This window comes from Gavia stellata, chromosome 25 (genome assembly GCF_030936135.1).
Source record: "Gavia stellata isolate bGavSte3 chromosome 25, bGavSte3.hap2, whole genome shotgun sequence".
NCBI classification, from domain to species: domain Eukaryota; kingdom Metazoa; phylum Chordata; class Aves; order Gaviiformes; family Gaviidae; genus Gavia; species Gavia stellata.
Genome location: NC_082618.1, coordinates 5,272,569 through 5,297,294, shown reverse-complemented (window position 1 = coordinate 5,297,294; position 24,726 = coordinate 5,272,569). Strand labels below are relative to the sequence as shown.

The window sequence follows — 24,726 nt, the reverse complement described above, 5'->3', positions numbered from 1 at the left end:
ATTCATGAAGAGAGATTTACAGCTGGACATTTAAAGGTACTTAGAGAAGTTAGGCAACCAATTCCCCTGTCAGTGAATGCGCAACCACAAATGCCTCAGACAGTCTTGGAAATCCCACTGTTGTGCCCAAACCTACGTTAAGACTGTGACCCCACAGCCAAGAACTGGCATCAGTATCAGTTTAAGGTATTCCTGTCCTGGCTCCATCCTTTACCTCCGTTTTTGCCTGACACTGAACCACAATTGTGCTGTCCCACGTGGTTGGAGGAACCAAATCTGTGAACCAGATTTGAAAAATAGCCGCCCGCCGCCACACACCTGCAACACGGTATGGGTGGAAGGGATTAAGAACAGAAATCTGGATCTCTTTCCTGACCTCATTTGCAGTGCAAGCCCATTAGCAAAAGGCTGTTTTTTTTATGTCAGCCCCAGTGTTAGCATAATGAGGAAAGTCCTAGTGCAACCTTGTGAGTTAAATGTTGCTTGCGGAACGACAACTGAAGAACACCCTGTGCCCAGGGCCATCCAACCAACTTTATAACCAAGCGAGGCACGTCTAGCTGCTGTGTGACCTACGCCTGCTCAGTCTGGATAGCGTGCGGCGAGGAACCAGGGCAGGGGACCGTCCTGCTCAGCTCACAAGCTTTGATCGGGTCAGATCTTCCTCCCTGCGCCTGCCTCTTCCAAAGCCTTTGCCACGTGGAGTATGCCAGTGCCATCACCTGGGTCTCACCCCTCTTTCTCTGGCTGCTGCACGAAGGCTGAACGCCCTAACGCCCTGGCTGGTGAACTCTTGCAAGCCTTTACAGACATCCCTCGAGCCCACACCTTGTATTGGTGAGCGCCTTGTCGCTCTCCGAGAGGTGTTTTGTGCCCCGCCGATGCAAAAAGCTGAAAAGCTCCGTTCTGCACAATACACGCACCATGCTGCGCCCGGATGCGGGGAGGCAAATCCAGGTACTTGTAAAGGAGGAACAGCTATGCAACGTTGCAGAGAGCTGGACAACTGTAAGGCTGCATAAACTCAAACCACCAAACTCCTACTGAGTTAGGAGGGCTGCGGTACTGGGCTGTCTGCTGCGGATGGGCTCGGATGGGGAGTACAGATTGCTACGACAGGCAGTCTCTACATCCAGGATGTCCAGAATCTTGTGCAAGATACAACTGGAGTTCATCAATTAAAATGAAAAGTTGCACTGAAATCTATCAGACTTTGGAAAAGACACACGAACCCCTGACGCAACTGCACCACCTGATGAAACTCGCAAATAAGAAGCATTAAGGGGCATTTTTGAAATAGCCTACAGGGAAGCAGGAGGTCTCTACACAGTCATGATTTTAAGCGCTATTTTACAACGAATGAAGGGGCAAAAAAACCCAAGGAACTTAAGAATTCTTTTAGCTGGATGTAGAGACACACTCAGAAACGTCAGAGCAATGCTCGGGTCAGGCCAACAGCCCCAAATCCCTTCCCAGTCCCACTGGCCAAAAGTGGATGTCTATGGAAGAGGCAAACAACACAGCAAGCACGTAGGGAGAATCTCCTCAAATGCCTACCTGCTCACGCATAGCTTCTTGAGCCAAAAGTAGGGTCTTTGCATTGAAGGGTGCTGAATGGTAATTTTTTGTTTTTACATAGCACCTTTAAACAATCGAAAAACCCTTTCTAAAAAAAATCAGATTTTAAATTAGGTGATTAATGGCAAAATCATGGCTGCTTTAAAAGACATTGCTCTACTCTGCTAATCTTTATTTAATATTCAGATTTTTCTGTGTTTCTGTAACTTAGTCAGAAGTCAATATTTAGAAATAACTGCTGGAAAATATTTTCAATAACCTTATTATTAAAACAGCTTGTGTGCAGAAGCTTTATTAAGGATTTTCTGAATATTAAAATAAATATGTCATGAAAGCAATCAATCAAGATGCCACAACCCCACATAGTTATATTTTTAGTATAATCAAAATAAACACGTGCACAATACCTTTTGGAAAACAGAGTTAGAGTTTTTAGAGGTTCTGCTGCAGTTTATGGTGTCTTTGTTGACTTGCTGAGCTTGTGATTAGAGACTAACTTTAACATGTTACCATGTTTATGACTGCTTGTTGTCCTCCTCTGTCATAAGCCTGAGTGTGAAGGTATTTCTATATCCTCCTTCGAGATTTTAACCTCTTCTCTGCTCCAGACAAGAGTATGAAGCAGAATGCATACGTGCACTCTGCACTGCATTTAGATATACCTCCCCCACTAAACAATGTGGACATTCATTTGCTATGGGCAAGATACATACGGGATGGATCCGAGACTAACGACTGCCTCAATAGTGAAGTCCCGTCTAACATCCGCAGCGCAGTGGGTTGTTCTTCATCTTATAAGAAAGCAGCCGCAGAAGAGTGACCCTGAACGTTGCTATACAAAATGCACTCCTCTTCGGGAGGAGCACTGGCTAAAGTACTGAAACAAAATGACATTTACATTGTACGCAACAATATTATAAAAGCTATTAAGGTACATTATTTTACACATCCTCATAATCTCTCCATACTGCTTTACTTAATTTGTGATAAAATTGTTGAGAAAGGGTACTTAATGTAGGACAGTCAGTAAAAGTAATTTATCATCTTCCCGCTTCGGTGCTCACGTTATCAGCGAACTCATTTTCTGCATTCATCATGCAATCAGCCTATTATTTGCATATTAATCAGGCAGTGGACCATGAAAGAGCCGCATCCCAGCCAAATGCTGCACTATCTCAGGAGGAACACTCAGTAATTATCATACATCAGTGTTATGATGTGGTAATTGATTATAACATCTTTCTGTTGCCCCTGGGGAGTCCCACTGCTAACCCAGCTTCAGGCATTCTGTGCAGATTTTTCTCTGAAAATTAGAGAAACCATTGCTGTCCTTTTATTAGATTTTTTTTTTTTTTACCTTTACAATAGACAGCCCTCAGAGCATTTCCAAGTTACTTTTGCTTTTTTTTTTTTAAAAATGAAACCTTCGTTAGGAAAACCCCACCTGCCTCCGATCAGAAAAAGTAAAAAAAACAACCCAAACCAAAACCCCAAAACAAAACAGTTGGGCTAGTTCTTGTTCATCCTCTCTCTTTCAAGGTCTGGTGGCTTTTTAGGTGCTGGTATTGCTTACATAATACCCTTCCCCATCAAACACAACAAAATGCTGCAACTTCAATAGACAGTAATTGCAAAGTTCGCATAAAGGCAGTTAAGCTGCTTTATTTAGGTGCCAAATGAGAGGCTAATTTTGGTCCTCTCGTAAAGGACAAATGAAACATCTGCCAGTTCAAACTTGCTCTATTTTTAGGACCCAAGTTCCAGAGGGGTAAAAGAGAGAAACAAACATAAACCACAACCGCGGTTACACTGCAGCTAATCTTCACGCCTCCTTCACGTGTGCAAACCAGGCAGAGAGGAGCAGGAGGCGGCAGCTCCCATCTCCGCACCCATCCCAACCTCCCTTCGGCAAGCAAAAAGGAAAGGGGGGATGTCTCAGGAGAAGACACAGGAGCGGAGCATCTCGTGCCGCACGGCAGGAGGAAGCTCTGGCCGGGCTCTGCGGGGAGAGCTGCTGAGGACACCTCGCAAGGACAACAGCTTGCTGTCCTGGGACAGTCTCGTCGGAGAGGCTCTGAGCTCTGACATCAACATGGGGACGTTTTGTCAAGCTCAGGTCTTGTCAATAAACAGTATCAAACCGCGCCGGAGTTATTCTGGGGAACCATCCCTCTTTTCAGCCACGCTATAGGGCATTATAGATAGAGCCAAAGGAGCAAGTATCTTAAGTTGCTATCAGCAGTATCTTTGACAAGTATAAACATGGGACATGTACTATCAGGCCTATTTTTCATTTCTTGTTGTCATTCTATTTTCTCCTTTCATTAGGCTTATTAATTGGGTATTTTTCTATTTTCACTGTTGTTTAAATTTGATCTCAAATCCACTTTGCTTTGTTTCCAATGCAAGCTGTGTTTCTCATCAGATATAAAATAATCACTGGATTCTTTCATTTGCTCTGGATGGCTGCTGGCAAATTTAAAAACCTCCAATACCCATCAAATTAGGTGAGACAAATTCATCAGTTGTTCTCCTTTCCTGCTGCAGCCTAATGCAAAGGACAGGCTAGAAGGTAACTTAGAAGATATTAATTTTCTGGTAATTTTCTGTTTTTTCTTCTTGGGAATGATTTGCTATCAAATAATATGTAACTATAATCAGAACAGGGTTTCGTTGTTAAGAGTCTAACGGGCTGTTTATTTCCCTGCTTCAGAGCTACTCGGTGGAAAAGCCGGCTGCCTCGTAGCTCCATCCCCGTTTTAAGATGGGAATAACAACCTGCGCAGCCAGTGCTAGCACACCTTTTTTTTCAGTATTTTGGAAGGAAAATAGCCCATTATCTGTTCTTTGAATTGAAAGCAAGTAATTTTCATCAGGCGGAGGAACATTTTGTCATTTGCTGAGCAGCGGTGGGGCTGTTACCCGGGGACGGCCGAGGGCACGATGGCTATCTCCATCCCGCCGGCGGCAGCCACGTGGCCACGGGGGCTGGACCTGCAGCCCCCTCCTTTTCCCACAAGCAACCAGAAGACCAACGTGAGCTTCTGCCAGCTGCCAGAGCCTCCTATTACCGAGAGAAAAATATCTGCTCCCTTCGGAGAAGAGCCTTTCCGACCTCTTCTGCAGCTGCCAGCCCACGGGGGACAGATCCCGGCCACCACCCCGGCTCCTGACCCCCCCCCGGAGCTGCATGGCCTTCCCGCACCGCAGCACGACTGCAACGGCCTCGCTCGCGTTTCAGTGCTGCTCCAGTTATTTTTATATTTGGCTTTCTAACGTATCAGCTCATCATTTTCCACCCAGCTCCTCTGTGGCTAGCAGCTGGCAGGGGAAGGCCCCCGTGCCTGGCACCGGGGAGGGGAGGTAACGTGGGCCCCCTCCCCAAAGGAGGCTGCTCATCTGCAAATGCACAGGCGGAGGGAAAAGAAAATGCTGGTAATTAATGAAATTAAGTAATAAGTAATGAAATGATGAACAGTGGAATTTACAGAGGTCTAATATTCAACGGCCGCGGTTTCTTTTAAGCAAGGCGTGAAGAGAGTGCAAGGAAGTTACATGCTGAGATTGCTGCTGAAGTTACAGTGGAAGCACGTATTCACAAACTACATCCACTTCTTAGCAACTATTGCACTAACCGGTACTCTTATAAACTACCTGAGAAGTGCAGCAGCAACAATGGTCAGGAAAGTTTCTTTTTTCATACAGCTTAAAAAATATATTCATTCATTAATTTTAATTTTCAAAAATGAAGACTTTTGAGAGTGAGGCATTAGTGTGCCTGGCGAAATGCTGCTGCAGAGCTGCACGCGAGCTCCTTGCTTGGAGATCCTTTCACACACACCGAAGGAGAGCAAGCGTAAAGGACCCACGTTCCCAAATTAACTGCAGAAATAAAACATAGCTGCAACTTGACTGGGTAACTTCTCCAAAATGAATGCTACGAACCTATAACTACACTTCGGAGTGAATTAAATTTCCCTTCAGAATCCAGCATAAGTCTCCTCTTTTGCATATTAGTATGAAAAGCGTGTTGGTGCTTTGTCATTATAATTCAGCCGCAAGGAATATCTGCCTAGAAAACAGTGTTCACTCTATGATTATATATTTTACTTTAGCACTTTTATAACAGTAAAGCTATGACCACAATGAGGATGGAGTCATCTTCTGCAAGTTTAATCACTCGGTGGTTCAATGGACAGAAACGAATACAACTAGGAGAGGAATTTCTCTACAAATACCGACTATTTGCAAAGCATTGCTGACGGACAAAGGACTACGGCCATGCAAGACAGCCTGGGGAGGACAGAGCTAGGCAAGAGGCAGAAATGACCAGATGATGGCTAGCAACGATAGCCAACGTTATATTAAGAACTAACTTGAAACACTGGCTTCGCGCTGCATTCCCAGGTCCCAGTAAGGTGCCTTGACAGTGACTCTCCCAGCTTTATTGATACCAGAAAGGCTGCCAGCAAGGTTTTCATGGTCCAAATGTCAGGGAAATGGCACAGAATATGATCACACACGTTACAGACGGACTACAACAGCTGCCCTTATGAGGAGCCAACTGATATCCTATGGTTTGAAATCAAGACAGCCACGGCCAACTGCTTCAGAGCCGCAATCTCAAGCCACACAAGAAAGAATGTGGAAACTTCACCAAGACATGTCAGCGTGTTTCAGGGTTAGCATGAAGGTAACTGTTGGGCTGATCTAGCTGTTCAGCTCCAAACTTTAAAAATGCATTTGCACCTAGCACAAAAGGAGACAACCATCTCAACCAAATGCAACGACTCAAAAATCGGTCCTCAAACATCACCCAGCTACACAAGGAATGCTTGCAGTCCAACTACTCAGCTATTAAAAGCCACCTGATCTCCCTTCTCTTCCATTTTATAGACTACATTAACCACAAGCATTTCATGTCGTACAATTTTATTAACCCGAATGCCAGCAAATGCCTGCAAAACAATCACTCTCTTCTTTTTGATTCAACAATAAAAAAAAAGCTCGGATTTGGGAACATCTGTCAGCGTCACTGGACTGATCACTTGCGTGATCTCAAGGTACTAAGGATCCAGCTCTCCACGTGCTAATCCCAGTCGTGTTCTGGAGCACCATCTCAGACAGCTCTGCCCGTCCAAACCAAACCAGTACAATGAAAGAAATACCGCGAACCACAGAGAAACGGGCGGAGGGGGTCAGAGCCTCTCCATTGGCACCATGTGGCTAGTGAGCTCTTCCCGTAGGCGCATCAGGATGGTAATCCTGAATATGGATTGTAAGCCTGAAACACACTCTCTCCCCACTTTGTTTCTCTCAGAGAAGTCAATCTGATGGCATCCTTCTGTTATTAGGTAAATGGGAAGATCTACCCAGTACACAATGAACTACCTGCCCGCTCAGCAGCTTCTGTACTGAAAAATATTACAGGAATATGTATTCCATAAATAAAAACATAGTGGATACCTGGGTTTGTCATCATTCCACAATGTCTGTTAACATCATAACTACAGTAAACCATAGATTGCATTTTGATTTTTTTTTTCAGATTTTCTTTCCCAAGGGATGATAAGAAGTAATCTCCCTGTTGTTACAAATGTTTTATTTTGAAAATAAAGCTTTTATGCATATTTTAGTTGATCTAAATACAGTAGATCTTGGGTTTTTAAATCACCAGATAATATGCAATTATCTCAAGCTAGATTCTGATTTTGAAACAAGCTCTAATTAGCTCCCCATTTTATGCTGCTATAATCCTTTCTTCAACTCCCATGAGTGTTACTATTGCTAAGCAGCATGAGGTTAGGAATGATGGATGATACCCAGAAAGGAAGACAAACAAAAGGGAAATTCAAAATCCCCTGAGATCACCCGCAGCTGTATCGGCAAATGAAGATTTCCACATTAGGTCATAAGACGACCCTTACAGAAACACATACCAAAAAGGCACGTCTTTTTCCCACTGAGTATTTGCAAGTCTTTAATGTAGTATATAGAGAGTGTATGTCCTTCACAGAGGATAAATACAAAAGTGAATAAAAATTCAGCTTTTCTGAGAGCAGCTATGAAATCAACAGCACCAAAAAAAGAAACTGTGTCTTAACGTCATAGAGATGCTCAGTAAAGACATAAGACCCCAAAATAAAACAAACTAATAAGAGCTATGTACAGTACAAGTATTCAGAAAAATATCCAAGCACATAAACCTTCTTCTGGCACATGGCTACTGTCCAAACTCAACCCAGCTCTGATCATCAGTAATGCAACTAAATAAGGGCCAAATTCATCATGAAAAAATGCTGATGCAGTTGGGTGACACTAATTCAACTTTTTTTTCCACGTGATTTGGTCCGTGCTTTTGACACATAAATCATTAAAAAGGCAGATTTACCCAAGGGCATTAGAGCATTTAGGTGGAAAGAAATACACAGAAAAAATGTTGGAAAAGGTACAGTGATACTATTTTTGACCACCTAGGGTACAGGCACCATTTTTGTGTAAAACATGTTCACTGAAACTTGCACAAAATCACCAAAGCCTTGACGAAAGGTCACAGGCAGAAAATACAGATCTATGTATCTGGTTGTAATTCTGGTATAGACAGTGTTTTTTGAATATTCATAACTACAGCTTGCAAAGAAGAAAAATGAGCCTGCCTTCTCTTTGCTATCTCAAAATACATATATATATATATATATATATATATAAAAAAAATGCTTATCCATTCATCCTTACATATAGAAGACTGACGGGTCCATCTGTCCACGTGTGACAATGGAAAAGTACTGGACAGAAGAACAGATTTTCATGAATGAGGTGTTACTCAAAACCTTGTGATCTAGAAGTGTAACTAACTGGGTCAGAAATCCAGAAAATCTTGCTAGTTTGATAGAGTAGTGCCAAACGGTAATGAAAATACTCACAGCTAATAAAAGTTTGAGACGTTACTATGCATGTTGACACTCTGTACACTGAAGACCTTCTTGGCAAGGCACTCAGGAGCCACTGAATGTATTAGTTTAATTTCACTTCTTTCCCTTCATGCATTCAACAAGTTCCAAGCCAATTATATTACATGGAAAAGGCTCCAGACCTTTTCTCGTTTTAAAATTGTCCTGATTAATTTCTGTTTTAAAATTACAAGTATGCAACCTTTTCTGCCTTGATTTTCCTGGGAAACGTCTCAGAAGACCAGAAAATTGGAGCTGTCTTCTTTTTTTCCTGCCCCGGAGTGGAGGATCTTTCACAAATGCATAATTATTATTACCTTTTCCGAACTGTTTGCTGCGCTTTTAATTACAGAACAGCTGCTAATAAAAGAAAATTACCAAACTGCCCTTCCTCATTCAAATAACTTGGTTTCGCTCTTTCATTCTGTGTGGTGTCACAACCTTCCTTATTCCTTTATACAGAGAAAGGCACCAAGAAAAGAACATCTTGTACAACAATTTTATTTTTAATCATCGGAAAGGAGGAAGAAAAGGGCACGAGCCCATTTTCTCATTTGTAAGTCTGCTTTAAGGGAAGAAGGAGGGCGATCATCAATAATATGATTGTATTAGCTGATAGGAACGTGTTGCCTCACAAAATATTAGCTCAAGGGCAGGAACTGACAAACGTGATTGGGAGTGTGGGAGGGGAGCAAAATATCACGGCAGCAAAACTGAACTTCCTGAAGGAAATCACTTGCAGCTACCAGCGATCCTCACGGGAATCCATAAGGTGGTTGGATTTTAATACTATGGGCTTGTCTTTCAATCTTTTCTAATTACAGTTAGTCATAAATATGATGATTAGCAATAACAATGCAGCCTTTTCCCAGCTCCTCTGATTTCAAATTCCTCTTAAAATGGCTACAATTAATTACTCATATTTTCCATGCTGTCTTAGGCATTTATAACTGTAACAGTTACTCTTGCATAGCTACAAGAAAGTAGTCGATGGCACGCTTTTAATGAACAGCAGTGTATAAAACGTCGCAGGAAATTTCCATGTTCGCTAAATGCTTGGCTATAAGTAACAATAGCCCTATGATTGCAAATAATTTTTTCCCATTTTGGTTTTGTTTTCATGGCTTGTTTTTACCAGGGGCATTTTTTTTCTGCTTTTATCTATTTATTTTCAACCGTTCTTCTTAAGAAAAACGTGGACTGAATAGCATCACGGATTTTCTTCTAGTAAAATCTTTTAGAATGCAAAATAGTTTCCCAGTAGAGAGAAAAAGCAGTTTGGTTGGGATATTCAGAATAAGCCCAGCAAGCTCCAGAAAAAAAAGAGTGTTTCAGAATGGCAGAAAGGTGGAAGAAGAACACAACCCATCCTTCTCTGTATCCTGAAATGCAATAATTCTCCAATACAGGGCACTGGCTGTAAGCACAGAGTGGGGCACAAGTATTTTTCTAGAGTACAAAACAGCCCGAGTGGTTTACGTCAGTTAAGCGTATCATTGGTAAAAAGTCTGTGTGGGTAGCGTTTGGTATCTAACAGCAGGAACACAGCTGTTCTGCTCCAGCCTCCTTCCTATACTGTGGCCATCTTATAAAACCTTTAGCAATTCACTTCTCTTTGACACTCATCTTTGCTGCATCTGCTTTTTTGCAAACAGAAAGGGAAGGGAGAAAAAAAGGTCGGCTTGGAATATTTAACGAAGCTTGAAAAAGAAAGACGTAACATGGTCTTTTCCTCACCTTCAAATTAACAAAGCAGATTTTGTGCAAATGGAAGTGGAAGAAAAATATGCCAGCAAGGAAGGCAGCTGGAGTATGTAGATCACATTACAAACGAAAGGCTTGTTTTACAGCCATTGTCACATGTCAAGTTGATAAGCTGAACTACGGTAAAAAAAACCCTACAGAGCCAATGATCTCTAAGATCAGACAGAGTCTCTTTACCTAATATATGCAGCTAAATATGTGTACTCCCTACATCTGCCATAGCAACAAGGAGGGAATGAGGAATTAACTGTGTTAATAAAAAAATTGAAGGGTCTCCTGTATGGTACAACAAAACGCGAGAAACCTCTCGGCATCAAAGCAAAAGAAACGTAACAAAAGCACAGAGAATTATTTCAGAGCAAATCATTGAAACCAGCTGATTACCTGAGCTTGCACATCCCTGCTGTAGGGAATCCTGTAATGATGTCACAGAGTGAAGGACTAGATAAGAGAGGAGAGGAAAATCAGGGAACAATAAAAGGAGATGCCAAACCACAAACTAAACAGTAAGCAGGCTCAACAAATAGCAAACCGCTTATCTCGGCAAGGGCACGCTGCTCATTTAAGTCAGTGGCATTATAAGGGTACAAACGAGGCCAAACTCTAGTCTGGCCTTTCGGTATCAATAGGTATTAGGATAAGAGAGCGCCACAATAAAAGCGTAATTGCAACACAGCATTCCCCCTTTAAAGCTTATTTCTTCTAGCTCACCTCCTGAGAAAGCAATCGATATTCTCCTAGGAACAATAAAAATCCCCTATGCAACCCTAGAAAACAGCGCACAAGATTTTCCAGCTCTTTGGCCAAAATTTTTTGAATTACGTATCATATTCATGCCTAGATAACATCATCCTAATTAGGAACTTGATAACTGCTGCTTATCAATTACGCATAAACGAGTGCTTCGTTCGTAAACATTCCCAGCGCGTCTTCCCTAGGGACCGGCCGGGCTGCGAGGGTGGACGCTGCCACTTCCATTAACGCCTGGACTAGCGCCGGGCGCAAGTCTCGCTTACTGCAAATTTAGAAGACAAAAAAGAAGTATTTCCTCCTCCTCAACTCAAACAACATAGTGGAATTTTAATTACCTTGTCCTTGTTGCTGCCCTTGTGCAGGCAGGACACACTGTCCCAGCTCACCATTCAACCAGAGCTGCATACGAATAAATGGTTCTCGGCCTTTTTGGGTCAATTTACTCCATGGCTTTGGCCTGGAGAGCATGTCACTGACACTTCCTTGGGACAGCCCCAATACCTGAAGTGAAGCAACCAAGAACGGCACGTTAACACATTTGATGTGGAAGGGGGGTAATTTAAGTCACTTTGGTTTCCTTTACTGCTATATCGCTCAAACAGGTTTTATATGGACAATTAGTAAAACTGCAAAATGACATCTGTAGGTAGGTGATGGAAATGCTTTTCTCCTGCCGTGGTTTCCTTCTGGAGCATGGGTTTTTTCCTGCAGGAACGGAGCAGCAGCACAAACGGTAAAATGATGGTGCGAGATTTGCATGCTTTTCATATTTTGTGTCAAAGAGTTTCATCAGTTCCAACAGGAAAAACACAGAGTCCAGGCACACACAGGCAGATTAAACAGGAAATGATTGGCATGTATTTTGTTCTCAAACAAAAATAATTGGGACTTTTGAGACTAGGCCTATATTTGGTTGATTTTTTTTTTTTTGGTATGAATTATAACGATGTGTGTTTTCACCTGTAGCAGCAGCTGCTTCACGTAAGTAAATATTTAAGAATACAGCCGACTGCAGCAAAGGCGGAATTTCAGACAGGCAGAATGCAATTACTTGCCTGGAATTCAGCACAGGTACAGGGGTTAAAAATCATACTTAATGAAAGCTGCCACGGGATCTTTAACGACCCCAAGAGGTCAGGCTTTTCATTTTACATCTTAGTGAAAAGGTAACAGCGCGATGCCAGCTCCTATTATACTATTACATTGATTCAATTCTTTATCGGAAGAAGAAACACCAGATGCCCACCACTTCCTATAGCCTGAGAAGTGTGTTCTGGTGGTTGGGGACCCCCCTGAAATCCCACGTGTTCAATGCTTAGGGCCCACAACGTGAGAACTTCAGAAAGCCTTATTGTGCAACGCGTATCTGTAATCAAACATTGCTCAAAAACGCCTGAAAGCACGCTAAGATACCAAGCACCAGGTGTAAGAAATGACTGCAAATTCTTGACTTAAGACTAAGGAGAAGTAGGGGACTTTCCGTGTGTTTGTTTAAATACCCTTGTGCACATTTCCAAATATTAAAAAAAAGGAAAAATGCTCTTGTGTCCATAATCTTCACTTACAACAAATTTAAGACTCTCTAGTCATGACAATGGTATTACTCAAATATTCCATGAATTCATTACATTAAGCATGAAATATTGAGTCTCAATAACGTTTGCTTCAGCTTTCAATGCTTCTAAACTCAGGGGCCTCATTTCTAATTACAAGTGGCTGAAGCCAATCTTTGTATAAAAACCTATGCAATTCACAAAATAGAGGAAAATTAGTACTTCCCTTTGTGAGCTTATTTTTTAAACACGTAACATATGAAGCAAAAACATTTTTCCGTAAGACATTATGTGGCATATCCCCCTCCGTCAAACTGAGCTCCGTACCAGCGCAGGGAGCACAACGCACATTCACAATACTGGTGTAACAAGAGAGAACCAGTTCTTTACCTTTTCCCCAAAGATCCTTTGGCAGATGCCATTCTTTGCTAGCTTTTCTTTGACCTGCCGCGTTAGCTCTATCGTATCCACCTCCTGGTACATATAAATCTCATACTGCTCGGGTGTCAGTGGAGGAACTGAAGGTTTGGATGGCTTTGACAAAGACACGATAGGGGATGAAGGGAGGGGGCTATTTTGTGGCGTCTCACTGCGACTCGCCCCAGTCATGCTCAATTCAGAACTCTGGGAGTACGGAGATTCAGCGTTTGGCCACTCTTTCCAATACTCTGAAGAAGATGGTCCTTGGAGCTGGCTACGATCTGGCCTAGTCTGATTGCTGACCTTTTCTTTTCCACCACTGGCTTCCTCAACTTTTATATCTTCAGGAAGAGCTGTATTTCTTCTCTCATGCTGCACAGTATTCCACCAATGGTCCTTCCAAACACCACCACGTCCCAACTCATTTTTAACATGCCTCAACATACCCTGGGCAGAATCACTTATTCCATGAAGCTCTAAACCAGGTGCCTCCTGAGGCTCCTTTTTGAGCCCAGAGAGGTTCTGCAATGCAGAGATACTGGAATCAGTGACAGATGAATGTTTCTTCAGGGATATGGCCAAAGGAGAATAGCTGGAAACCGAAGACATTGCAGGTGTAGATACTAGTTTGGGGGACAGGATAGAAATGTCAGCTTGAGATAAAGGTGGTGTTTTTAAGGCAGGTTCAAGGGCAGCCTGCTGTGCCTCCATTTCGCGTCGGGCTTGTTGCAGAATGGATCGAATAGCATCATCAGAATTGCCACTGCTAGATGCAGAAGGCGGCTGAGCCGGCTCAGCTATGAAAAACAACCAAAAGACTAAATGCAACAGAGGAATATGCTTTATATTCAACATGCGCTACTGTACATACTTCCCTGTCAGAAAAAGGGCTGCAATACATTTCTGGAGGGGAGGGAGGAGTTTTCACTAAGCGAAGATCTGCACTTTTCAAAATAAGGTAACATTTCCAAAGTTCTTCAATGGAAAACTTTTATAGTTGCCAAAGGGCTGGACATGTGCACGCACAGACTCAACTGCAGAAGTCTAGTACTACTTGCATGTTTTCCACCATTGTAAAAAATTTCAAATAAATGCCTTTGAAAACCAAGCCTTCACCTCTTCCTCCCCCCACCCCCAAGTGCTCAGTAACATTTTATGGTTCCATTTGCAAAGTTATTTAACCTTTCACTTCTCTCTATCTCCACAAATGAATCATAACACAGACTCAAAACTGAACACAGCTGCATTCACCTGGATGGACTGTTAACACCCTCTTACAATAGAAATAAGGTGAGTCCTTTTAACTCCAAAAACATAACACACAAATTACAACAAAGCAAGAACTTTAGTAAGAGACTGCATTATTTCATTTGACAAGGTAAATATGCTCCTGCTTCCTGTTTTCTTGTCCCATGGTCCCAACCACTGAAATAAACAGCTCTACAAAAATCAGGCTGACGCCTGGCCATCACTCTCTGCCTTATCCGAAGCCCTGGAATGGAGCCACGGGCGCCTTCAGAAGAGGTAACACCTAAATGCAGTATTTCAGTGGTGAGCCAGGACTCGTGTGGCTGCACTGCAGCAGTCAGGGATGAGCAGAGATTGGAACGTGGGTGTTGAATTATCTCTGCAGAGCCAGAAGGTTTTTGCAATGGCATCTGTTTCCATTTACGTTAGTCTCCACTGAGGTCCCCAGTGCTTGAAAACCAATTCCTCTGAAAGCTACTCTACAAAGAATGGGGAAAGTGAAGCACTAGATAGCAACAGGGAACCCACACACTGCAAGAAGTGGCCTCAAAGTGAAGTAAGGTTTGAAACACGCTGCATATTGCTCTAGTAATTTTATGCCTCATCTGAATACATTTCCGAATTTGCCTCCCTACATTCCTTCCTCTCACACACTGTAAAATACATGAAAAGGTAACAAATGGGAAAAAAGACAGAGGGACCATCTCTTCTGTTTTATCTACTGGTTTCATAGGGTGTTTTGAGGCGGAATTAATACTTGAAAGGAAGTCTGAGATGCTCAGCTGAAACATGCTACTGAATAACGTGCTTGCAGCTTCCTGCACACAGCCCACATTTTTCTCTACGCAATCATTACTGGTATGAAGTCATATTATTCAAATCGTATATTAACTAGTCTCTTTTATTTTGCCATGAGATTAGCTTAGTTTTTATTTAAAAGACAAGTATCCAAAACTGTCAATCAGTATTTACTTTAAAAAATGAAAGAGAAGTAATGCACAGTACTCTCTACTTCAGCATTAGCCCTTTAGCAGTGCTGGAAAGTTGGGAAGGCTATGGACTAGATAGAAATGTTAACTACATGACAGCACACAATGAGAAATTAAACTTATCTCGGGCCAAGATGTTAAACTAATGACGTTTTTTGAAAAGGAAATGCTTTTTGGATTTGCCAGTTCATTCACTGAACACAGTCCGTAACCAAAAATAAAGTCACGTAGAAGTTAGAACTGAGTTTGTCTATATTGCAATTCCAGTACACGATGTCCACAGCACGATGGTACTATGTGACTGGTAATTGCTGGCTAGGTCGTGACCTTCACCCTGACAAACCCATTCAGTTCCCTCTCCCATGCAGTTGTGTCCCTGGGGCCTGAGTGAGATGGAAGAGAAAGCAGGAGCCATTCCCTTTTCCAAGGAGCAAACCGGTAGAAGAAAGGATTTTGTAGGTTCGTCCTGCAGAGTGAGTGCCTGCAGGTCTGGAGTGGTGTAAAGAAGGCAGAGCTCTGCACTTGGAAAAAAGGCGTTTAGAAACCTCACAGCCTCGCTCCCCCGGCAGCGGGGCAGAGCAGAGCGGGCAGAGTGCTGAGCAGAGACCCTGCCAGGCCGTGACACACGTAACCTTAACTTGGGCTGCCTTAGAGACAGAAACAACTCCACTAAATATTTGAAAAAAAGACAAAAAAAAGGCTCTTCAAACCTACATTCAAGGTTTTAAGAATATAATTAACTGACCAGAAAGCTCATGGTAATTGTTTTAATTAAATTCTGAAATAAAAGGAGCAAGAGACAAAATGAGATCGTACCTGTTTTCTGTACTTGCAGCTCCCTTTTGGCTTGTTCGAGAATGGATTTGATGGCTTCATCAGAGCCAGTCTCTGTGGTTCGGATTCTTGTGGTTATATTACCTGAAGAAGAAAACAAAACTAATGACACTGGGAAAACTTTTATTTGTTTGGTTGTTTTTTAACACAAAGACAGACAGTATATACTGATATACCACCAGCACGACCTGACAACAGTTTACATAGGACCTTTACATTTACAACACCAAGAATGTACGTAACGTAATAAAAGAAAAATATCGTCGTTGTGCAAAAGCCTGCCCGCTAGCTGCACTGCAACGATGAGAACACTGACATCATCAGAGGAGGAACTAGGTGCTCATATACTCCATTCCCAGGATAACATATATAGGTCTATTTTTTTTCCTTTTCTTTTTTTTGGAGGGGGAGAGGAAACAGAAGGGAAAAGAACCAGAGGGGAAAGGAAGAAAGCTAAAAACATGAGATCAGGAATCACCTTAAAAATTGCATCAGCTGCTAGGCACAGTAGGATGAGTATACATTCAGCCCAAAACAGAATTAAAAAGTAACTAGATAAAAATAATTTTTAACTTTCTAGAGGTTAATACATTAAGAGAAACAGTCATTTAAACGCAGATACCATTTGAAGTACTCTCCAGCTAAAAGCTATTACTTGGTTGTTTGCTTTTGCTTTGGTTTTTTTAACCACTAAGGGGAGGAAAAAGGAGGGAAAACTATGACTGTGAATGCTATTGCACTTAACTGTGCTTTTTGTTACGAGATTATGATTTGTAAGTGAGCTAGCTAACTTCTGACTGGAGTAAAAATAACTACAGAGTTTCGGGATACCTGGTTTTTGTCTTTTCTTCCTCTCGCCTTGCTAAAAGAAAAATTCTGCCACTAATCTATAACGAAGAAAAACGTTTGTACTTCCTGTTCAGTGATAATTTATCCATCTGATGTGCACTAATCTTGCTATCTTTTTCATACACCACACTGGAGTAAGTATCACACTAATTGAACAGCGTAGTAAAGTGTATTTGTCAACATAAGACCCATGAGAAGAAAGAAGTAAATCTAGAGCAGAAGCAGTATGCGATTGATGTTGGATTATACGTACTTGTGCAACCTTCTCCCTCCAAAATCACAAAAATAGCAAAGAGAGCATTTCAATAGATCTGATGATTTTATAAAGCCACTTCTATCACTTATCTCTTTTTATCTGCGTACGCAGTGAGGTTTGGGAGTGGAAAAAGTATCCAAACAGGGTTACGTTAGTACAGCAGCAGCAGAATTAGAAAAAGCAAAGTGTTCGTCTAACCCATGGTTTGTTTTATACTTACTGTCTGTTTTTCTATCAGATTCCAGGCCAGAATCAAACTGCACAGTTTTAAGGAAACACACAGCTAAAGCACACTCCACTTCCTAGGTATTGACTGCAAAGAAAAACACCTGCCTGTGACGTACCTTCAGACCCATTTCTTCGTTTCGGTACTTCCTGAAATAGTCTGTTCAGGTTCTGGCCTGGATTCTCTGTTGAAAAACAAGTTTGGTAAGAACAAAACAATCAGGGGATGGTTGCTCTGACATCACGGGCTGTGTGACATGAGAAGCTAGCAGCCTGTCTCTGAACGCGAGGGTTCGAGCTGTCCTCGCCCCCTCGAGCCTTTGGCTGAGCGCTGGAGGAGCTGGCTACTTTGGAAGAAGCAAGGCTGGCTGATTTGTTAATAAAGATTACAGCTACGTTCGGAAAGGAGATTAGACAGATATAAATAAATGTCTAGAGATACCAAAAATGAAGAGGTTAAAGATGGGCAGATAATCCCCTCAAGTACAATCATCAAAAGGAAGAACAGATTATAAATCTAACAGTGTGCGCTTTCAATTAAACAAAATCTTGGAAAATCCTGCCTGTCCTTTCCAATATTTCTTGACTGTAAACAACTTACTCTGCAGTTTCTCTAAATGTAAATCTCAGTCTTCGCTTAAGATGAATCACAATAAAATGCATGTTATTTTCTTAAAATCACTGCCTTAAATATGCAAAGCTGCTTTAAGTTAGGATTGTTTTTTAATTACTCATCTCATGCATCACCTATGATACTTTGTCAGAACACTTTGGGAAAAAAATAATCACACAAGACACAACAAAAGTCTGGTCTCAATGAACAACCCCAAATAAAAATTTTCAAGCATTTCTGAGGGCTGATACCCTTCGTAGCTACTGACCCTTTTCACTCTGTATTTAGCTCTGACATGGAGCTATTGGGAAGCGAGGGATGGAAGCGTCCCTGCTGCTTGCTCCTGCTGACAAACACAGGTCAGCGGCTAAAAAAAGCAAAAGCAAAGATACTGACCTGTTTGAGTGCTGAAAAGCAGAGTTAGAAAGATGTACTTTCTGTACCTGACATCTGACTCAGGTGGAAACAGCAGCAACACACAAACGGCCCCGTACAGGGAAGCTTCCAATTTTTAACGCTTGTATCTAACAGGAAAATAGGGCCAGACCCTCGGCCGGCGTGCGCTTACCTCTTTGTCTACCCTGGATGCTGCGAAGAGCCAAGATGTTCTGCTCGTCCGAGAGGAACTGCTTCATCTTATGAAATGGTTCCTTGCCTCTCACAGTCAGTTTATTCCATGGCTTTGGCCGGGCTAGTATCTCGCTCACAGACCCTTGCGACAGTCCCAACACATAATGTCCAAATATCCGCTGTCCAATATTGTGCTTGATCAATTGCTCTTTCACCTGACGTGCAATTTCGGCCGTGTCTATCTCCTCGCCTTCAGAGATGCTCCCAGCACTTTCTGACTGGCTGGGAGACGGGGCCATGCCATTTACGTCCGGACTTTGTTGTAATGGACTTTGGGAAGATATGGAGTTTGTGCTGTAAGGACCTGTTGAAAAAATCATGCTTGTGCTTCCTGCTTCCTGCATTGCCTTGGAGTAGAAGGACTGCATTAGCTGTCGCTGGAGGAGAGAGTTTAGTGCAAATTTTCCTGTGGAGGCCAGGGGTAAGCTGGGGCTCGCCAGGGATGAGCTGAAAAAGTCTTGACTTAAACCCGTTGGTGAGAACTGGTGTGTACCATTAGTATTGGAAGCCTGCTCCCCCGCGTTGCGGAGCAACTGAGAAGGAGGGGAGGCCGGCAAGGTTGCAGGACGCTGACTCTCAGGCTGGTCTTTCCCTTTTCTCCTGGCTGACCCTACAAGGAAGGTCAAACATAATGCATTATGGGGGATCAAAGAGGGAAAAACCAAGATAAAAAAATGCAAAGTTTGCCCCGCAAAGGGAAAAAGTGCAGATTTACAAGGGCCAATGAAGTGGCGGTAGGATTTTTGTTTTCGTTTTGTTTTTTGTTTGTTTTCTTTTTTCTTTTTTTTTTTTTTCCATAATTGAAATTTTAATAAGCCAAACAAGGCCCCCAAAACAAACAACATGCATTTCATGTTTGCACCTTTCTTGTATGTTGCAGCCTGGAGAATCCCCCTTACAAACATTAAAACTAGAACAATTACATGAAGTGCAGTTATACATTTAAAATAAATGCAGTTACAGACAGCAAGTCGCTTTGTTGTCTCTCATTCAAGACATTACTCATTGGACCTGACTGAACCCAAATGCAGCAAACATTTACATTTTGGAACAAACCAATTTGAATAAAGGAATCACCATTAGGTGGATGCACCAAGATCACTCAGTTAAAGTCATAAAACGCTTCAGAATTCAGTAATCCCAGGGCCAGTGGCAACTTTTAACTTTCTTCCAGCTGCAAAAACCATAAGCATTCAAGGATCTGGAAATTCCATGACTTGCCATTTAAAAAATGCGCACACAAGATGTAAAAAGCCCACATTAGGAAAGCTAAACGGCAAACACACTTCGCTAAAAAGAAAGTATTTTGTTTTTCCAAGCTGACCTGCTGGTAGTATATCTAAGTGTATCAGACAGGAAGATTATTGTGTTCCACATGCAAACATTCTGCATAACATTGTGTGTGGGGGAAGAGACTTCTGGTGCCACGGATGAATTTGTTCCCAAAACAGAAGACAGCCTCAAATGCTACCACTTGGTACATCTCGTAATGCCTCTCTTTCCTAACCTTTAAAGACTCTCTGAGGTCTCCGAGCTTTATTTTATTATCCAGCCTATGAAACTGCAGAAACCAAACATTATTCAGTGTTCCTGTTGCCTGTTAATCTTTCTGCCACGCATTAGCTCAGACATTCATCTCTCAGTCAGCCCTCCCTCCCTCTACAAGACAGCAAACCAACCAAAATAGCTGAAAATCGTGTCAACCTACCACTCAGGTCACTATTTGTGATACGCAGCGTGGCGTTCTCCGACTGCAAGGAGCGGTTCTTCTCCAGCAGCAGCACCTCCAGCGGTTTAGATGCATCCTAAAGAAAATCAAAGTGGGAGGTTTGTTTCTAAAAGCATTAAGAGTCTCACTCAGGCACTAAAAAGGATTTCAGAAGAAGAAAACAAGTGCTCATTTCTGCTATGAACGCAGCTAGGGAATTCACCATGCATATATTTGCAGGAATCACTCAGTGCTCCTACATGAGCCATAGAAGAGAGTCACTGTTTAATTTTCATTGTAAATCATTCATCAATTCTGCATTATTTTGGAATGTGTAACGGAACATTGTCTTAATCCCACTTATTTGAAAATGGTCCTGGCAAGCTTTCAAATTCAAAAGCTGTAGACTTCTTTTAATCTCATTAAAATAGGAGTTAAGATTATATTATTTCTTCTAGGTCAACTGACCCAAGTTAAGCATTTCCTTGAAGTGCTGCGTTTCAGCATAAACAGTTTGTTCAAAAATAAAATCAGTCACAGAAACCTGCCATTTACCTTTCCCTAAATAGCTAACCCCTGATCATTAAAAAACATATTGAAAATTAATCCCAGTATATTGATATTCAGTTCAGATTTCAGAAGCAGGAATTTAATTTATAACAATTAAACTTCAGTAAGATTAATTTGCTGGAATAGCAGAGCTTTCTCCTGCTTTCTCAGTGCTCAAAGGTTTGTTTTCTTTTGTGAACATTATTTTCAAGGCTAACAAAGACTTAAAAATGCTAAAATCCTTGCTCAGCGTACTGTCAGTACAAGAAACACGCAAATCTCATCGTGGCTATGCACTGACTCGAGTATCTTTCAGAGACTCAATTTCACAACATTATGGTTATCCACTCCGGCACAGCTGAAACATCATTCTTTGTCCTTGACCACTTAAAAGAAATTAATAGGCAAAAAATGTTCAGTTCAGCTTTTTACGTAAGAAAACATCAGGAAAATGATGATCAAGCCATATGTCTCAACATCAACAGGAAATTCTCTATGCAACACCAACAAATTGCAAGACAAAATTTTTGTTAATTAACTGAACTGCTGAAGTAATTAAGAAGACAAAAGTAGGTTCAGTACCTGCGCACCAGAGCTTTCAGATGGTGCAAACTCCATGGATTTCAAGATACTGTGGAAGGCAGAAAAAAAATTATTTTCTATTTCTTCTTTTCATAACAACTGCACTAATGAGCACTAACATTATCATTTCCTACTCTCCAGCAACACTACAAGTGATAACAACTTTCCTTGCAGTTACACAGCCTCATAATGAATATAGAATAACTATTCAAACTAGTTATCAGATAGAGAAAATTTTCTCGAGCGTCATCTAAATCATTCCATATGCAATCCCACAAGGCCAGTTTAAAGCGTAAATTTAAAGGTTAATAAGGATATAACATTTTAAGCTGTCAGAAGCGATATAAATTTATCTGTGAAGCTTGAAGGGAATGAAAAAGTTGTAGCAAAGGAACAAAACAGGGGAATCACCACCACAGTTACAGTACTTTATATAATATACACCAGCTCACATATCAAGGAAAATATGCACAAATAATCTTCCCGACCAAGACACTACAGGCTAAAAGGCAGTTTTTCATTTTAATAACCTCCTAGTTCTATGGCAAAGAGAAGACACAATGGCACAATATTTCTTAAGAAATATGAAAGATCCAAATATTTATAAGTACATTAAGAGAAGAATCTGATAGTCTCATCGTCAATATTTTATATAAATACTGAGCGGTCAAAGGACGCCTCCCTTCAAAGTCTTTCAGTTAGAGTTGTGTCGTCTGGCAAACGAGAATCTTACAGGAATACAAACTTATTACCATGCTTTGTCTTATAAATTTTTTTAAATAGGCCTGCTGCAGGCAGGACGTGAAGTTCCTCAGACTGAAGCAATAAATGATTTCAGCTTCTCATCGTACAAAGATGACATTCGTTTGTTGAAGAGAAATACATCAACAGATCTAGACGGTGTTTATACAGCATCTTTCACGTATAAAGCACCAGGAACTTTGTGAGGCAGGGAGAATATGTTTAACCACGTATTAAATGTGGAAACTGAGTCGAAGAATGCAGAAGGCCAGTATTAACACGCAGGGACTAGTTCTGGATGCCACTAGGATTCAGCCAGGCCCCCAGCACCCATTAACTGCCGCAGACCACGTGGCGTCCAGCTCCTCTAGAAATCTGTCCGTGCATTAATCCAGAATTAGATGTCCATTAAGTGGCACTCTGGAAATCAGTGGCCTCAGTGACTCACTCAAGATCACACAAAATCATAGCAAATCCAAGAAAAAAAAGTCATTCTGAGACAGAAACCTCACATATTTTGCATCTGTGCATACTTGTTGCATACAGTGTCAATTCTAACTGGCACTCCTACAAATATAGTAATTAATAAAATCACAAAATTCTGGCCATCAGTTTCATCATAGAGCAGCACTGGATGTCACCTCTTGCCAGCTGAAATCGCTGCAGATTACAGCCGTCATCCGATACACAAGCACATAAAGTAATGCTGTGAAGACTCTGTTTTATGTGGGCACAACAGCTCACCCACATGCAAAAGTGCCTCTTTTCTGCTATTAATGGAGTCATGCCAGTCAAAGAGAGAGGTTGTGCATGAATGGCTCGAACTTAAAGATCCTGGAGAAGAGGAGGCTGAGGGGAGACCTCATCGCTCTCTACAACTACCTGAAAGGGGGTTGTGGGGAGGTGGGTGTTGGTCTCTTCTCCCAAGTGATAAATGTCAGGACAAGAGGAAATGGCCTCAAGTTGCGCCAGGGGAGGTTCAGGCTGGATATTAGGAAAAATTTCTTTACTGAGAGAGTGGTGAAGCATTGGAAGAGGCTGCCCAGGGAGGTGGTGGAGTCACCATCACTGGAGGGGTTCAAGGAACGTGTGGACGTGGCACTGTGGGACATGGTTTAGTGGGCATGGTGGGGTTGGGGTGATGGTTGGACTTGATGGTCTTACAGGTCTTTTCCAACCTTAGTGATGCTGTGATTCTGTGATTCTATGATGCTCAAATAAGGAGATCCATCTGAACTTTAAAAAAAACGATTTGTAACAGCAAATTATCATGTGGCAAAATTCCCATGGCAAATCCCAGGTGCTTCTCCCATTTCAGTTCAGACCAGCAGTACACTTGCGACACAGGTCTCCCAGTAATCCCCACTTACCACACTTCGGTTTGCCACGCAGGGCAGTCCTGGAGCATACCAACCGCGTTCCTTCTGGATGAGACTAAAGCAAAAGAAGCTGCCCGCTCTCGGAGGAGCGCGCATGACGTGCTCTGACCACTACCGTGCTGCCTACAGAAGCAGGCTGAAACCAGTCGGAAGTGCCAAGTAAGCCTGAACGTATTTAGTGTGTATATCAGGTTCTCGGCACCAAAAGTCTGCCTTTAAAGCCCTGATCCTGTTGTGCCCTCCACTTGCACAGGCTGCTCTTCCAATGCATTTTGGTTCTGAGCACTTGCTGCCAGCTGGGACCTTCAGAAAGGATCCTGAACCTTGCAGCAGCTGCATTTTTCAGTGAGCTTGGAGCAGGCATGCGTATTCAAACCTTGCTTGGAAACCTGCTGACCCCTGCCTACTTAAAGTGGATTCTTTGCTACCTGAAATAGCCTTCTGGCAATGTCACAGGTAATTTCCTATACACTTAAAACCCCAAATATACTAAAACCCAGGTTGATGGTATCTCAAATTGCCATTGGAGGAATATTCACTACAGCAGGTTCATTTTTTCAAGAAATGTAAAAGTTAAACATGTCAGAAATGACTCTCCAAATGTGTCACAAAAGAGACATTTTCCTCAGCAATACAAGGAAGCAAAACATTTCCCCTTTGGATTCCAGGAATATCTTTGCCCATGAGATCTGAACTCAACCTGCTGCTCAAGATCAGTTATCTGCTTTTTAAAGGAATAGTCTTGTGACTTGAATCTGCACATCTAAGACGACTTGAAAGATCTTACTCTAAAGCAAGTGTGCATTGGGACAGCTCGACTTTCTGTTTGTATGATTCCGACTGTAAAGGCAGGAGGGTTAGCACTGTCGTATCACTTGAGAGGGAACTGAAAGGACACACAGATCTCTCAGATCTCAAAAATAGGTTTAAAAGCCATTTGGCACAAAAGCCAATGCAGAAAGCAAGGAATTCTCCTGCCCCAGATCTTGACGTGGACCTAGTTAAGTTCCTCCAAGGTTAGAAGATGGCTGATATTGAGATCCCTCAGCCTAGAATGTCTTTAACATCCTTGGGAGGATTAAGGAAAACACATCAGTGCCAAAAC

General features: G+C 42.0%; 1 protein-coding gene across 6 annotated transcripts in view; it reads right to left on the bottom strand.

Moving 5' to 3' along the window:
* Positions 1-24,726, bottom strand: part of CUX1 (cut like homeobox 1) — a 285,116-nt gene that overhangs the window by 57,496 nt on the left and 202,894 nt on the right. For 5 of the 6 annotated variants that reach the window (XM_059829439.1, XM_059829440.1, XM_059829443.1 and 2 more), the window contains 2 exons: positions 21,502-21,550; positions 20,371-20,467 (listed from right to left, as the gene is read on the bottom strand). In XM_059829439.1, coding sequence (XP_059685422.1) covers positions 20,371-20,467; positions 21,502-21,550 — 146 coding nt within the window. Of the gene's footprint in view, positions 1-10,676; positions 10,734-11,380; positions 11,547-12,988; positions 13,816-16,071; positions 16,174-17,538; positions 17,605-18,600; positions 19,273-20,370; positions 20,468-21,501; positions 21,551-24,726 lie in introns of all 6 variants that reach the window. The other variant, XM_059829438.1, reaches the window with a different exon arrangement.